General features: G+C 35.4%; 1 protein-coding gene across 2 annotated transcripts; it reads right to left on the bottom strand.

Annotated features, from left to right (window-relative positions):
• Positions 1-2342: 2342 nt before the first annotated feature.
• On the bottom strand, positions 2343-17468 carry LOC129902201 (protein ACTIVITY OF BC1 COMPLEX KINASE 8, chloroplastic). 2 transcript variants are annotated; one of them, XM_055977304.1, is made up of 21 exons: positions 16883-17468; positions 15682-15817; positions 14688-14854; positions 13575-13695; positions 13331-13431; positions 12886-12984; positions 11410-11520; positions 11234-11313; positions 10906-10975; positions 10314-10387; positions 10151-10220; positions 9949-10037; positions 8886-9010; positions 8613-8693; positions 8458-8518; positions 8296-8350; positions 8104-8202; positions 7909-7998; positions 7485-7544; positions 7280-7403; positions 2343-2941 (listed from the first exon to the last, which is right to left on the bottom strand). In XM_055977304.1, the coding sequence occupies exons 1-20, from the start codon at positions 17381-17383 to the stop codon at positions 7287-7289; spliced, it is 2307 nt and encodes a 768-aa protein (XP_055833279.1). In that variant the 5' UTR covers positions 17384-17468; the 3' UTR covers positions 2343-2941; positions 7280-7286. The 2 variants fall into 2 exon arrangements, with proteins under 2 accessions (XP_055833279.1, XP_055833270.1); XM_055977295.1 differs by having other exon boundaries at positions 2343-2921.

The following is a 17468-nucleotide window of genomic DNA, read 5'->3' as shown; positions in this document are numbered from 1 at the left end:
ACCTTCATTTTTAAATACTTAATTTTTTAGAGAAAAATATTTTTTAAATATTTTGATTCATCTAACATAAAAAAAAAATCAAAAAATATTTTCCACTGTACCAATTAGTTAATCACATCTGCCGGAACATTTTGTTTAGGCCCAATGCTTGTGTTTGGCCTTAAACAAAATTTTATCTTTATTTTTAAAGTAAAAAAACACCCCCTCTTTTTGGTATTGTTATTTTGGATTACAAATTGATTGCGTCTTTCCCATCCTACAATACACGTCATCTTCATCCCTATTCCATAGCCTCCATTTCCACCATCCCACACACCCCGCTTCCATAATATTTATTTAAATTGTATACAAATATTTTTAGGGAAACTTACAAAAATATTCTACATTAAAAAAATATTTATCATTTATAGCAATAATATTTTTTTCATTGGATACTTATAATACATTGATAATACAATTTTAATACATATTAGTGAGAATAATTTATAAAACTCATATAATACAAGTTTTATTCATGGATAATATATTTATCACATTCTTATCAATAAGTATAATATATTTTTAAACACTTAAATACATTTTTATTACATTCATAATTTACTTTTAATACATGGCAGATATATCATAATATTGTTATGTATTGCTATAAATGGTAATAAATAAAAAATATCGCTAAAATCAGTAATTATTTATTAAAAAATATTTTTTCTGATATTTTTTTCATATTTTTCCTTACATATCGAACTCAAATCTACTTATTTTCGTAAGACATTTTTCATATAAAAAAAAAACATTTTTTCCCGTACCGAACACACCAAATTTAGTTAATCACGTCTGCGCCGGAAGTAAAACATCAAACAAAACACACTTCAATAATTGTTAATGAGTGGATATATGAATATACAGATTAAAACTTGCACTCTCACATGCAAAAACCTGGTGATGAAATCACAAAACACTGTGGAAAGATAGTACAATATATTTTTGTTATAAACTTTTATTTATTTGATAAGATTGTATAAGAATTGGAGCAATTTTGATATTTTTTATAATTTATATGGGTTTTATATTTATGAGCAAAAGATATACCTTAAAAATCCAAATTACATGCCTCGACAAAACTTCAACTTCATCTCATATAATTTCACATCATGATTTCATCTCACAAGACCGAACAGACTCTTAAGTTAGGCGTACCGTTTATCTCCATTGATACAACAATATTGCTTTCGATGATTAAACCTAAGACCAACTTCACAATCCACTAGTTATCATGCTCTACCATGCTCTTCTCAATCGTTATCACGTATACAAGAACAGAATACCCTAGGACTTTTTCTTTTTTCTGATGAGCAAATAATATAAATTTCACTAGTTTAGGTTCTAATTACGTGGCCTACATCAATTTAGGAAATTATCTTCTGTACCACTTTTTCTTACCAGACACATGTATTTCGAATACATGCAGATCAAATTAGGTCTAACCTGTTACACATACACTATATCCAAGTATGATTCGCATATATCTGAGACACACTGACTCTCTAGCTCACCTCTCTCTCTGTATGTATATATATTTCAGAATTATCTAGTATAAAAAATACATGTATGTAGAATCAAAAAATGCACTGATACATTCATCAGTGTATCCGTGCTTAGAGGGAGAACGATGGGGGAGAGAGCAGAAAGAGAGTGGGAGAGACTGAGGGAAAAAATTGAAGAAGTGGTACATCATCTGATTTGAAATCTGGTACAAAATACGTCACATAGTTATCGAGTCATGCTTATGCACACATATAATAAAAAGGTATTGATCGGACCTTCTACTTTATCCACAAATTATGCCAATGCTTTATCCTTTTTCAAGCTACAACCAATTAATATAACGTAAATCAAATTTCCAACAGAACAAACTATACACGGGTATGCAAACGAGCCAATGCACAAATGTCTTCTCACTTTTCAGATGTGCAAACTTTAAAGTATAGATGTTTTGTTTTTTATGTTATCTAGCACATGGTACAGCTCAAGCACTTCATCCAAGGTATGTTTTGTCCCATAATGATAAATAATACCATATAAGTGGGTTCAAAGGACAAAAGTTTAGAGGATCCACCATGTTGGTGGGTGAAAATGGAAACAAGAAAGAAATGGATTCTAGAGACACATGACACAAGATACTTCAGAAGATTAAAATGAAGCAACGCAGGAAAATTCTCAGCTTATAATAATAAAACACTGCAACAAAGTGCATAAGACATGTATCTCCCTGTAGATTCAAGTTCAGTATGACTATTTTTAAATAAGTTGAAATTATACATAGTCCAACAAGTCATCCAACATAAAAAGAAAAAGATATTCTTTCGATTGAAACTAAATAGTACAAATGATATACTAATACACATACAAGGGACTAATACAAAGTAGGGTTAGCTCAATGACATATTTGATCCCTGGCATATACTTGTATGCCACTGCTTTTACAATAAAATATAAGTTCACATTGTATTATACACAAATTCCAGAGAATTGAACTCCACGAATAAGGTTGAAGGTAGATAAAGCTACATTAGTTACATTTATCTCCTAGATTTTGTATACCTATACACTAAGGCTATAGAAGGTCAAAATGGGTGTCATACTACATGAAAGATTTCTTATTTGGACTACTTCACATGAGTGCTCTATAGTGGAGAAGGGCAAATACAACAATCTGTTACGCCAACATAATTAGAAGTTAACCTCCACATATTGGAAGCCTAACCACATGATGCATCTTAAAGCTGAATGACAACTGGCAACTCTTGGCCATGGGCGTGCTATGAATACTCAACGATCCGTTAAGTCCTCTCCACATTATTTCTGTTTTTCCGGGGTTACACCTTGGAATAGCAGTTCCCATATATGATCTCACAGTGCGCCTGTGTTGTACAATGGCCAACTGTAAGATTAAATGATTCCAATTTAATCAAGTTTGAGTAAGCATAAAAACAATATTTGTAGTTTACATGTAGAGCAAAGATGTCTTTTAATGTGTATTTCCTGTTGCTGTTTCGCTTAAAACTGCGGCGATGATCACAGAATGACCTGTTCACAGGACTACCTATTATTTATTCCAACCTCAACCCTCTTAGGCCAAGAAATCCACAAAAAGTTTGTGAGGTGAGATCATATATACCAAATATTAATATGGAAACAACAAAACCAACTTAACAAATTCACACTGAAAATAAATTTTATCGGTCCCTACTCCCTTGACAACCTCAGATGCTCTTCTATTTTTTGCTAATCCTGTTATATGTACTGACCCGACTTGGTCCTAGTAAATATAGCAATATACAAGCTGAAACATCCAATAACCAAGGATTGAGAACAAAAGAAAGGAGCAAGGCATGGTGCTAAACAGATAATGTTCTACCAAAACGGAAAAATTTGAAAATGCAAAAGAGAAATCAATCATGTGCTACTATAAAAACTTATGGAAGGCATACTGAAAAGGATGAAACTCCTTCTATCAAGAAAGAGTCTGACAATCATTAGATTCATCCATATTATGCACTAGGAAAAATCTATGAAGTGTTGGTCCAAGGATTTCACATCTCTATATTATGATCTAAAACAAAATTATTTGGAAATTTAATATTGGCAGGAGATGAGTTTAAATGGGGTAGCGTAGTCAGTGAAGATTCATATAAACATCCCAACTTGTTTGGGACTGAGGCATTGTTGTTATTGTGGTATTTGGAGTTTTAATCAAATAAATCAATCGTGAACTGCGGCTATTCTTGTTTTGCAGGATTGATTCATCAAAGGATGCTGATTGAAAAATTAAGCAATTAAAGGAAGATCCAGACTGCTAATGAAAGCGACAGATTTGGGTACTTAGTATAATAATGAAATTGATGAGGATCTAGATGAGGAAAGAAGTACCGGATTAAGGAAAAGATCTTGAAGCAAGGAGGAACCAAATTCAAAGAATGAACTTGTGGAGAAGCTATCCTTTAAAATACCCACAGATGCACAAGCACGAGTTATGTAATAATTGAAGAATGAAAAGTTTCAGCAGCTAGGAGAATTGGATATGGAAAAAATTGAGGTAACTGAAGATTGAACAAGTCAATGGCTGAAGTTCATGAAATTTGAAGACTTAATCTCCTACGGCTACAAAGAATTCCTAAAGTCTGGACATCTAGTAAAAATTGACCAAAAATTTGAGGACAAGAAAACATACAAGCACTCAAAAAGAAAAGATGAATACAAATTTACCAATTTCAAAAAAAAAAAAAAAAAAAGGAGAGCAAAGCAGCACAGCTTCTTGGTACCAACATGGAAGAAGACAAATTGATTTGGGGGCACTACATGGATGGCTTGTTCTCTGTAAAAGAAGTTTACAAATGGGGATTAGCAGAAACTTCAGCTAGATCAGCAGGTCCTTGGAATACCATTTGGAAGAGTGTGGCTCCACCAAAGGTGAAGTGCTTTACTTGGTTAGTGGCTATGAGAGCCTGCTTGACACATTAGGCTATACAGAAAAGGGGAATTAATATAGCCTCTAGATGTACACTTTGCAAAGAGGAATTTGAGACAAACAAGCACCTCTTTCTTCACTGTAAAGTAACTGCACAAGTGTGGGAACTCTTCTTCAGCATAGCTAATCTGAACTGGAGCATGCCAGAGCACACAGCAGACCTCCTTAGCTGCTGATGAAGAGAGGAGGCAGTAAGAGTCAAAAGAGGTGGTGGAGAACAGTTCCAGCCGGCATATGGTGGATTATATGGAAGGAGAGAAATCAGAGGATCCTTCAAGGGAAAGAAAGCTCTGTACAAAAGATTAAGTGGAAAGTTATTACTATGTTAGGTTTTTGGTGTAAAGAACAGAATATAGAAGAAGAAATCCAATTAGTGGATTTTATAGGATCCTTGTAAATATCCATGACTCTTTTGTAAATTTTTGGAGGTGGCCAGCATAGCCCTGAATGCTGATGAATACAAATTTACCAATTTCAAAAAAAAAAAAAAAGAGTAAAGCAGCACAGCTTCTTGTACTTGGAAATTTGTACTTATAGTTTACAATCTATTCTATAGGAGAGTTCATCATTGTACTGAAAAGAGGCCCGACACCAAAAAGGGTGAAATTCATCTTCATTTCCACTGTCTAGAGAAAGACCTAGCTTTCTAAATGAGAGAATCTAGACAGCCTTTGTTGGTGGTTAGCAAAGTTGAAACCACTACATGTAACTCTTTCGTTATGATAGAAGGACAACGCCAAACATTCATGTGCACGTGCAATGCAAAACCACTCATCGGTTTGTGTTAAGAGAAAAATAAGTTGATCCAGTGGAACCCCTGAACAAGGGAATTGAACGTACGCATAGCTGAACCAGTATAATTTGAGTTTGCATTATCAATTTGCTTTTGATAAGAAATAGACCTTGGGTCTAACTCAACCTCAAAAGCTAACTCATAAGGTGAGGATCGAACAAGACCATATAAGTAGACCAAACACCCCATCCACAGCTGATGTGGGGCTCTTAACACCCCACACGCCCAGGACTGGACATCTAAAGCATGTGACCATCTCATCTAAAGCTTAAGTTGTTAGAGATCACACGTTTATTCAGTTAATTGTATAGTTACTTATATCTTTAACAGCTTTATTTAAACATTCTTAATTTGTTCACTTGTCTATTCGTAGAGAATTAATTTTTGTACACAACTCTACAAAATAGTTCCATTATTCAAAATCAAGAATTCCCATAGAAAAAGAATCTTCAAAAAGAACTTCACTATTAGTCTGATATAATGTTTAGTACTCTACTTAATATCTGCAGAAATTTTTGGAGCACACAAAATACCTAATCAGTCCCTCTTGTGCGTTTTATCCTAGAGGAGTCTGAGAATCATGTAATTAATTCAAATATTTCCCTTCTTTCTTATTTTAATGATATTGAATTTTCCATAGTTCTTTATAATGGTCCTTCAGAAGCCTCATTGTTCTAGAACAATTTATATGGGTTTTTTTTAGGAAGATTTTATATACGTTTTGTCTAGCTTCTTCTTTTTAAACAATAATTCTCTGCTTAGATTTGGAAGCCATTTTCCCATAAGTTAGGCCATCTCCATGATATGGGCCAATATAGATCCATGAATCCATGGTTCAATATTACAGTTGTTCAGAAGTTATTCATGATCAACCAGAGGAAAGATTCCACGTTTTTAGCCAATATTGGTACAACTTTTCCTCTTATTGGTAGATTAAACTTCTTGTGGAAAGCTCGATCCAAAAGGAAGCCTTAACTTGGAGTTTTTATCTAGAGACCTTGTAGTATGTCATACCAACAGTACTTAACAAGCCTAGCTCCTTTCAGTCAAAGGCCGAACACCATCACCTTGGGATTCCAAGAGTACAAACTCTTTGTTACATCTCTTAAGAGTCATGTTTATCCAGTAATCCTTCAAAGAGTACAAACTCTTTGTTACATCTCTTAAGAGTCATGTTTATCCAGTTATCCTTCATAGTGGACTTGAGGATTTTCGAGACTTTTTTTTTTTATGAAGGGTTTTCCGAGAATCTTTCTTACTCAAACTTTCCAGTTATGAAATTCTCTTTCTGGGAATTTTGATATTTGAAACATACTTTTGTTTGCACAACTGTACATGTTCTTAACCCAAAAGCGATATATAATAGAAGCCTTTTTAGGTTTAATGAAAACTATACACATGTTTAGATGAAAATCCATTATAAAGAATCTTTTGTTCAACTTTGAAATCTCCAGTAATTTGTTTCTTCCTTCACAAGTCAACTTTTTTTTCCACCTGGAGGGGCAGGTCATCTATCAAACTTTGACATGGATGCATGTCCCCCTATACCAAAATGACTCACTGACTCTCCCATTGTGTGAAGCCTCTGAAGTTTAACTCTAATTTTCCTTGATATTATTAGTAACCAATATCAACTCTAGTACAAAAATGTAAATTACCTGGAACGTCCCCATTTTCATTTTTTTGCATGTGATATAGAGGTAGAAAATTTCATGTACATTAAGCCATTAAACACTCAACTTTAATGGCTTACTGTACATGAAAAGTTTCTAGATGGCGTTTCTACCTCTATTCTTTTTTATTATATTTTTTGAGATGACCACAATTTGACTTATAACCTAAAGCACATCTGAAAATTGGAACCACACCTCTAATATTTACCTATCAAACTTTGAAAGACTGATAAAATTTAGAGATTTTTGCCTCTGTCAGTTCTAAATCAGAGAAGAGTTGCTCACCATTTGTTCAAGCTGTTCCAGTAATCAATCTTTCTCGTTCATCTAATTTTTTAACCTTCAGAAGGCCAAACAGGACTTGGAAGCCAAAGAATGCACAGGCAGTGTACGCTATAACGGAGGGGATCTGTAAAATGAAGAAGCGTGCAAGTTAAACATTAGTACCCAAAGATAACTTAAAATATACAAGTGAAGATGCAATACTTACACGGACGGAGTTGAGATACAAAATTGTAGCTAGGTTAACCAAGCTTCCAGCGGCTACTGCCTGTTCAGATGAGTTACCAAACAGATGAGATGAAGACCTTAAGAAGTGAAACAATGAGCAGGCAAAAAGAGCAGCAAGCTTATGTAAGTATAGTCTATAGATATTATCTCCACTATAAGTGAATCCTGTTTCGTCACCCCAATCCCCAACCCCACCCACCACCCACCAGCAAAGGGCCCAAAACAGAGGGTCTAACAGGGGCCCATAGTCAAAACTCAGAGAAAGCTCCACCTCACAGCATAACTTTTTCTTGATATAGAAGAATGACACAACAATCATGTTGTATCTTTCTTCATTAAAAAAGTACATCAAATTTCACATGAAAATAAATTTGTAAACAGTACCAGAATGTATGACAACTTACACTTCCAATTGTCTTCTGAACAGCAGAAACACGTTGGAAAGCCCTTTCAGATTCTAAAGCTCTGACCCGAAGCTTAAGGTCGCCTTGCTCCTGAGAGCAAATCAGAATAGATACAAATGGATAAAGCATAAGACTGAAAAATTATGGATCTGTAGCAAATTTTAATTTAAAGCTATGATATGGCATGCTATCTACCAGTCGCTGGATAATTGCAGCAAGTTTCTCAACTCTATCAGCCTGCCTGAACAAGTTGTAGAATGCCTGAGACTGTCTGTCCCATCTCTTCCTGAAGTCCTGGAAGTCAGAAAGATTAATTGTTAAAACTTAAGCACATATGAAAAACAAAACCTGCGTATGCATATACTTTCGAACTTTTACAAGGTTTACCTTTACCAGAACTTCAATACCAGCTTCACGAAACCTAAGCAACTCTAGGGCATAGCTATAGAGCAGCATAAAAGTTATGTCAAAAAAGGGGGCATAGCTATAGAGCAGCATAAAAGTTTATGTACAGAAAAGGGGAGAAATTAAAGATCGTGGTGCACTCACGGTTTGGCTATCTCAGTGATATCAAATCGTGGATCAAGACCCTTTCCAATGCCATCCAAAACTGATAACAATAATAATAGTTTCCACTATAAGAAGTTGAACGCCAAAGTGAGCAGCACAATTGAATGCAATTGCATAAGCTGGCACTAAAGTACCTGAAAATGCTCTAACCACAAAAGTGAATGTGGCAGGAAATCGGAATGGCTGATCTGCTGCAATGGCTAGTAGATCTTCACCTGTTAGTGAGAAGAAAATCTGAGTGTGAGCCTACGAACAAAGTGAACAATTAACTAGTCTTTTTTATTTTTCCTTTACGGTTTGCTTTTTACCCCTTATGCAAAAAAAAAAAAGGGGGGGGGGGGGGGGGGGAGGGGGGGGGGGGGGCGGCTGACCTAGACTGGAAAAAGAAGATAAGACAAGTGAATTACCAATTGCAGCCAAGCGTTGCCTCTTCTTCTCTCTTTGTTCCTCCTTGGTCAACGGCTTTTTGAACCCAAGTTCTGCTTGTGCCATTTCTCTTTCCTTTCTTTGTGCTGCAAGGCGCTCTTCAAAGCTGCAAAATCTCAACTGTCAAGCTTCAATCAATTTAAACACTTATTGGAGGAGTTCTTGTCCATTAACAATGCAAATGATGATGCACAATACAAAGCACCTTGTGAATCAAAACGTCTTTTTAAAATAGCTCAGAGTCAATGCAGCTTAGGTTCTGGTCACAGTTAACCATGAAATGAGAGTCAAATTGACTCTCTTTTTTTGCAGTAAAGGACCTGAAATTTGATACACTTAAACTGATTGAAAGGAAACCAAATAGATAATAGAAGCAATGGGAAAACAAAGGGAAAGCATTTACTACATGTCAAGTTTTGTCCAATGTTGTAAATCCCGTGAATAGCCAACTCCAAAGAAGTCAATAAACATGCGGAAAAGAGAGATTCATATTAGCTGGTGTATCTTGTTTAAAGGAGCAGGAGTGGATGTTAGCCACCTGCCGCTGCAAAATGATATGAGGTAGGGGAATCGCTTCAGACAGGTTGTTCAAAGGTAGGTAAGCAATGCCCACAACTGTTAAAGAGCTTCTCAAGATGAAACAAATTGAGAGGCAGAAGGGATTAGAGAAGATGAATATAGAATATACCACCACAAGCCACGATATGGACTATATGGGGCAAGGAAAACCAAAGGGCTTTTGAAAGATCGGGAAAGCCTTTTCATTCAATTTGGCTTCTTTTTGCACTTTGTTGGAGCATATGAGGGATTTCTATTTGTATAAATACCGGTTGGACTTTGTAGGAAGAAATGCTTGCTCTATATATGAGAGCACAACCTTGACCGAAAAATATACCAAACCACAAAATGAACATCAGCCCACAATCTCAGGTGATTAGAAATTTAGTAATGTCAACAATGGGCTTAATTTTGGCAATCTCAAGTCTCAACATTCAATTTCACTTAAAACAAAATAAAATTGAAAGATATGATGTGGGCGAGTACCTATTAAGGAAAAATTGTGCAGTTCGTCTGACAGCAGTCATGTCGCCCGTAGGCACCAGAATACCCATTTGAATACTTGCTTGCAGGACCTACATTTCAATGAGAACTTTAGCCAAGTATTTTTGTAGTTAAGTAGAACAGTGACAGAACCAACCAAAAAAAAAAAGGAAACAGCGAGCCTAGGAACTTCAAGTTTGATCACCTTATCTGGATCTTTCTCATAAACTCCATAGAATGTTTCCAGCAAGCCTTCTCTGATATTAGGACTTATGCTGCAATATGATAGAGTAAGTGAGAACTGACAAGTTTTAGGTTGGAGAACTTCAGAGTCATTTGTATTACTTAGATGGAAATGTTCAACTTACCTTCCCATCATTCCAAAATCATAAAAGATCAACCTTCCACCATTAACATCATCCACAGCTATATTTCCAGGATGCTGAAAGAAATTAAATCAACGCCAACTTTCTTTGGAAAACCATCACTTCCACACTTCACAGATATGAATAAGGCTAAAGCTAAGTAGTAAGATGAAAACAATGTTCAACTTAGAGAAGAGTAAAAGACATCAACAGTTTAGAATTGGTTGGTATGGAAGGTGAAGCTCTCCAAATGTATCGCTCTGAATTAGTTGCTTAGTCCTATCCAAGTGAATGAGGTGTGATTACCAAGATATAACAAAATAATTTTCCTTGAACAATCAACGCAAGATTCTGTTTGCAGTATATATCGCCTGGGAGAGTGAATGGTTAGAAGGAAAGCAAACATGGTGATGCAGCTGGGTAAACTATGAGGATGCAAAAAAGGAAAACAAAGGAAGTGGGAAAATTCTTATACCTGTTTATTGTATGTTAAAGCTCAAACTAACAGATCTATTATATGATGTTATTTGGTTACCAAGTGCACTGTGAATCAAAGTAGAGGAGAATAACTGTGAATGTCAGCAAGAAATCTTACTGGATCAGCATGGAAGAAACCATGAGACAGAATCTGCTCCAGATAGGATTCAACCGCATACCTCCCTAACCTGATCAAAAATTAAGAGAAGTCCAAAGGCATATCATTTTCAGTCCTGTTATTATTACTCAATACCTGTGTTACTATCAGACGAGAATGAATTGACAGAACACATCCAATTTTAGCAGGCCGGCTGTGTACTTATTAAGGATCCTTGTGAAGCAACATGTCTCTCAGACATGATTACAACACCAGTACATGAATGAAGATGAAGGATATAGGTAAATTACATATTTCAACAAATTGAATAGCATAACTTTCACCTCACCTTTTCCTATCAACGCCCAATTGATCTAAGGCTTCTATCCTGTTTATTTTAATGCCTGGGACATACTCCATTGTCAAAACCTGAAAGGAGTGAAAAGTATCATTCAAGTAAAATGAGTTGTGGAGAGAATTCAACGCTAATCAGTTAAACCCTCATTATCACTGACTATTTTGAACCTGTGGTGTGGTATATTCCCAGTATATCGATGGGACTTTCACATAATCCATGTTTTTGAAGTTACTTGCAAACAGTTCCGCATTGGCAGCCTCCTTAGTATAATCAATCTCCTGCAAAACTCATAAAATAACATCTCTTATTAGACAAACTTACAGCTTGAAAGATGCAAGTCAAGGAGGATAGCAACACGCTGATCCTGAAAAGATTCAGCAGCATTCGACTATTGAGTTAGATACAAAATAAAATAATAGCACCAGAATGCAGGTAAGTCAATCACTAGAGTAACTTATAAACTACTTCAATTTATGATTGCCAGTTAATACAAAACCATCAAAAAGACAGCTCCCAGGTGACCAGTTGTCATTGTTTAAGAGCCTGTTTGGATTGGCTTATAGCTTTTGGCTCATAAGTCAAAAGCCATGATTTAGAATTCTAACTTATGACTTTTGCTTGTTTTTGGCTTTTTTGGTTTATAAACAAGTGTTTAAAAACACTTTTTTATTTTATCCAAACACTACAAAAGTGCTTAAAAGCTGTTTTGACTTAAAAGCACTTAAAATAAGTCAATCCAAACAAGCTCTAATTCCTGAACTCTTTGGTAAATGGGCAGGGACGGATCTAGGGGGTTGCTAGGGTGTTCACCCAAATCCCCTCAGCAAAAAGCACACTATATATAAGGTAAATTTTTTATTTTTTATGTATACATATAGATTTTGAATCCTCTTTAGGGGGTTCAAAATTCACCTTGAAGTTCCGAGTTCAAACTCCATGCACTACATTTTTATTTTTTGAACCTCCTTAGTGAAAATTATGGATCCGCCACTGTGAATGGAAGTATTCTATTATTAATTTTTTGAAACTAGTAACTGTATTTTCTATTTAACTGCAACGAGAACCTACTAACGAGATAAGATAGTGTATTCTAATTCCATATCAAACCATAATACCAATTACCATGTGAACTTATGAATGAATGAATCTCTTCTCCTTCTCACATGACATTTCATTAAATTTTCTTAACATTCCAATACTGTTCTTGTTAAAGACCAACAAATTTGAATTCCTTGAACACTGATGATGCTGATTAATAATTAATTAAAACTCTTAATCGTGGTCCTTTATTTATAGTTCTTGCATTAACCGGTCTGGAATTAGGTGTAGCTATATCACAAGCTCATGTTTCTATGCTTGTCTGTCAACCAGAAAAGTTTCTTCCACAAAAAGCTATATTTTTCAGACCTCACCGCTAGATATATGTCTTTGGAATGAAACTTGTACAAACAAACTGGGAAAGGCAATTAGACACCAAATCCACCTCAATAGGGAAAAGTAAACCAACAATAAACTTGATGCAAAAAGAAAGAAAAGATAAGCCAGACAGAGGAAAGAATCCCGAAGTCCTATTACTAAAAAATTGATGAAATGATGATGCTAACTTAGCAATATTAAAATAAAATGATTTACTAACAAAATACCTGATACAAGACAGTTGCACATTCATCATAGATTGCAACCCAATCTCTTTTTGCACCATCAGATTTAGGATCTATTTTCTGTAGATATTCAGCTATCACCTGCAAGAAATATGTCACATGAAAAAGATATATATGATAATGAACAACCTGTCTATTGAAAATTAGAAGTCAAAGTAATCATGTCAGTGCTATAAAGTCACTGCTCATGCGAGTATTTAGTGCACAATATCCTGGAGGGGTGTCATTTCATCATGAAAACTAGGCCATAGCACCAAGCATATGGATAAATGACTTGAGACGAAAATATAAAAAGAAAAACCAGCGAAAAGGGGATTTCTCTATGCAGTCAATGAAGATCTGATTATACGTTATATCATATCCAAATGATTACACAAAAGAACTCAAGGATAAAATGTAAAGATACTTTAAGCTATCTAAAACTGACCCTCAGGTTTTTAAGATCGATATCAAAAAGATCCTTAAGACCGGGCCTTTGTACTTTCACAACTACTTCCTGCCCATTCAGTCTTGCACGATGCACCTGACCTGCATTATAATATAAGTGTGTTCTTATATGTCATTCTGGTAAACCTTGTTGAGTACATAGAACAATCACTGATAGTTGCAGAATTTATTTGCTGAATGAAGGATGCATCTCTGTGACACAATCAGAATTAAGTGAATATTACCAAGACTAGCAGCAGCTATTGGTTCACGGTCAAATCTTTCAAATATATCATCCAATGAGCCCCCAAGTTCTTCTTCAACTATTGATACAGCAGTTTCGGATGGGAAAGGAGGAACTTGGTCCTAAGTAGAGAGAAATTAGTTTTGTAAATAAACAATGCCCTGTAAAATTAATTATTTCTAAGGGAAAGCACACCGCAAAAAGAATAAATAAACAGCCAGGCATGTTTCATCCAAGGTGAAAATCAATTTACTGCATAGCATGTGTTGCCAGTTATATAGGCTAACTTTAGAAGTAACTTTAGTATGCTTTCAGAATATAAAATGCTTCAAAGTTAGTATATCCCTTCTCAGAGATTATGGATCTCAACTGCATAATTCATTTACTTATATGTTGATATCATCTCAAGTATTACATAGTAATCGATTGTGTAAGAATCATCTACTCCAACAACATGCTCAGTTGTCCTCTTCATTGCATTCTGTAAACTAATGCAATGTATATGTGAGTCAGGTTTCTTGTACACAGGTAATCTTTGTTGCTGATAATCTTGCAAGCTCCATGCATTGCTCGTATCTGTTACTCGATATATTGGAAAATCTCAGAGGAAGAAGAGATATGAATAGTGCCCAGCTTGAGATATTTTTTATTTTTTTTTTGAGAAAGGTAACGTTTGTATGTATTGATTAAACCAGTACATGGGTTGTACTCAAAACCATAATTACAATGTATCAACAAAACAGGATATCTGAATCTAAAATCTAACAAGAGCCAAGGATCTTTATAATTGACTCAGTATCCTCTCCCAGCTTGACATATTATACATCATCTCAAGAAAATACTACACAACAGAAAGATAAATAATAGTTAGATTGGCAAAAGTTCATAGCAAGCTATATATAGGACCGAACTGTTTGCTTTGATACCAATTTCAGATGATGAGGCAAGATCCCCCAGCTACTAAAACTGAGAAAAAGATGTCTTCAAGCTAAAATAACAACGACAACTATGCCTCAATCTTCAAACTTAAAGGATACTGAAAAAGTATCAAATTGTGGTGAATGTGGGTAATAGAGGATCAAACATACGGTAACTTAAGCAGGACATCACCAACCTGAAGCTCAGACAACTGATCAACATACTCCTGAGCAAGAATATCCACTCTTGTTGAGAATTGCTGGCCAATCTTGATAAAAGTAGGACCCAATCTCAAAATAGTTTCTTTTAACCACTTAGCGAGGACCTTTCTCCGCTCAGTTTTTTTTGCTTCTGTCATTCCACCTGCATGAAGCAGCTCCTTATATTAGCTACAGTAAGGAGTATTTTTTTTCTATTATCACTGAGCATAACAGATTGGGGTGGCAATTGATGAATTTCTGAACATGCAATAAGCATTAACCATCGTTTGGCTAACCTAGCCTCCTCCGTACCCGTTCATATGATGGGAGTTTCCACTGTATTGGTCGCTGCTATCAACAATTATAGATAGGTTATTATTGTAAAATCTGGGGAAAATAGGTCAAAACTAAATAAAGTGGGGAAATGGTGGAAAATAGATTCTTTAGGTGTCATGGTAATCATTTTGACAATTGCATAGTTCATTGTCATCAATATAAAGAAGAAATATCACTACATGAAAGGGATAGTTCGGACTTGATCGGAAGTTGGTGTCCTGAAATGTCCATTGGAATAGCATCAACCAACGAGAACAGCATAAGTAGCTTATCCTTTTGGAAGAGTTAAATATTTTCTTTCCATCAGTTCATGGATCCCAATATCTTCAATGTAGGGAAAATTCAGTGAAGAAACAAAAAAAGTGAATAGCTAAAAATCTATTCAAGTAGATCAGTTTAAGTGAATTTTGAATAGTCTTCTGTTTTTTAAAGTAGAATTAAGCCTCATTCCTTAATGTTTCTAGTTGAACAGGTGCCAAAAAGCAGACTTTTTTGAGGGGATCAATATAACAAAATTATGGGGTTTTATCACCCTGTTTCTAGCCATTGTGACATGTTGAAAAAAGAAAATACCAGCATGTTGCTAGGAACGACACAGTAAGGCAAATATCTTCTCAATTCTTATTAAAAAATTGGGTTATTTCATTGACCAACCTCGATAGGAGAACTTTTGATTATTCAACCAAGCCTTAAATAAGAAAGTGAAAACAGATCCCCATATCTCCAAAGTCCTTTGAATTGTTGAATATGTTTTGAATCTGTTCCAACGGCCTCCAGGCGGTACAGAGACCTGCAAAACCATTCAGTAACGTCAAATAATCTGGATTTCATCCAGAAATGAACCAGAGATCACGACAACCCTTAAAGCACAGAGGCTAAATTGCAATATTTTATATAAGCATTTGAAATCCTTCTTTATCATTTAGTTTCTTTGCCAACTACAACAAACAATTCTAACATTCAGTGCGTAAACCAGAGTCTCCAAGCCCTTTCTGTTCCAATTTGGAATTCCCTCATGCATCGTGTTCTCAGGTGTATTACCCACTACAGCAATTGAGTAGATGTGAGGTTGATACAGTGACCTGGTTAGTCTTAGTTTTAACATAACCGATCCAATAACTTGTCAACTCACAAACACGTTCGGCCAGGATGGTCTTCATCTTGCACCTCTAATAAGAAAACTTCATTATTTCATCAAAAAGACCAGTAATAAACATCTTTGGTCATGTGTTGATTATTCTTGTCTTAAGAAGATTAGACAAAGTGAGAACATAAAGCTCATCAGCCTTGACTTTTATCAACAACAAAAAAACAAGTTTGGGATTGATGTGCAGTTGTTGTTGTATTCATCAAATATGACACCAATTTAACAGAACCTCATTGTGTAAAAGAAGGGAATGAGGGTCCAGTAGACTTCATAGAATACTAGATTTAGCTAACTGTCATTGACTTCTTTCGAACAAAAAAGATTCACTAAACAAACAACTCATTCAGATTGTAGTGAACATCAATGTCAGCCACCCGAAAATCAATTTGGAATCAATATAACAATGCACTTAAAATAAACAGTAGATTCTAAAAGTAGAAATTTTCTAGAATAACCACATTTAGTGATATATAAGCGTACAAACACCCCTCCACTTGATCATTCACAACTAATCAACTATGCCTCAACCTCAAAATGTTCTTCTTCTTTTTTTCAAACGGTAAGATGCCTTAACCCCAAATGTTGTGGTTTGTATTCAGAGTAGCAAATTTCTATGCGGCTGTCAACATTATTCTCACATAACAAAAACACACAACTAAAACAAGACATTCAAATATGAATGGAAAAAAAAAAGTTTAACACATATACCTTAACTTGCTTATTCTTCTTAAACCAAGCCTCCTCTTGTCCGATCTCATCAATACTCTTCTTATTCCTCTTCTCAACCACCTCTTCCGCCTTCACCTCCACAACCTCCTCCACACTCTTCCCCGCTACACCATTCCCATTCCCATTCACATACTTCACCAAACTCTCATTTTCACTATCAATCGTACCTACACTTCCATTACTATACTTATCCACCAGCAACACACCATTCAAATCAGCACTTCTCTTCACACTCCCATTCCCTATACCGTTCACTTTCCTCAACAATTCCGCATCCTTCTCCTCCAACACCGCGTTCTCTTCTCTCTTCCCCGCCGCCTTAATTCTACTCCGCAGAGGTAAACGGAAACTTCTGGAAGTCGAAATTGGAGATAGAAATTTGAGTTCCGGTAAAGTTGCAGTTGAAAGTGTAGCAGAAATACTAGCCATTTTTGTGCATGTAAAAGAAGTAGAAGATATAGGGACTGAGTTATAGAACATTCTAGAACTGAGTTGCCATAGTTTCAGAGAATTTAGGGAGGTTGAAGGAGGAAGGGGCAAGTTAATGGCGGAGAAAAATTGGAAT

The sequence above is a fragment of the Solanum dulcamara genome, chromosome 1 (genome assembly GCF_947179165.1).
Source record: "Solanum dulcamara chromosome 1, daSolDulc1.2, whole genome shotgun sequence".
Classification (NCBI taxonomy): Eukaryota; Viridiplantae; Streptophyta; class Magnoliopsida; order Solanales; family Solanaceae; genus Solanum; species Solanum dulcamara.
The sequence above is the reverse complement of the archived record's forward strand: the minus strand, read 5'-3'. Positions and strand labels throughout refer to the sequence as shown.

Coding starts and splice junctions, on each gene's coding strand:
- LOC129902201 (XM_055977304.1), bottom strand. CDS start 17,383: ATGTTCTATAACTCAGTCCCTATATCTTCTACTTCTTTTACATGCACA. Junction 15,818..16,882: donor AGAAGAATAAGCAAGTTAAG/GTATATGTGTTA, acceptor ATGGTTTTGCAG/GTCTCTGTACCGCCTGGAGG. Junction 7,999..8,103: donor CTGCAATTATCCAGCGACTG/GTAGATAGCATG, acceptor ATTTGCTCTCAG/GAGCAAGGCGACCTTAAGCT.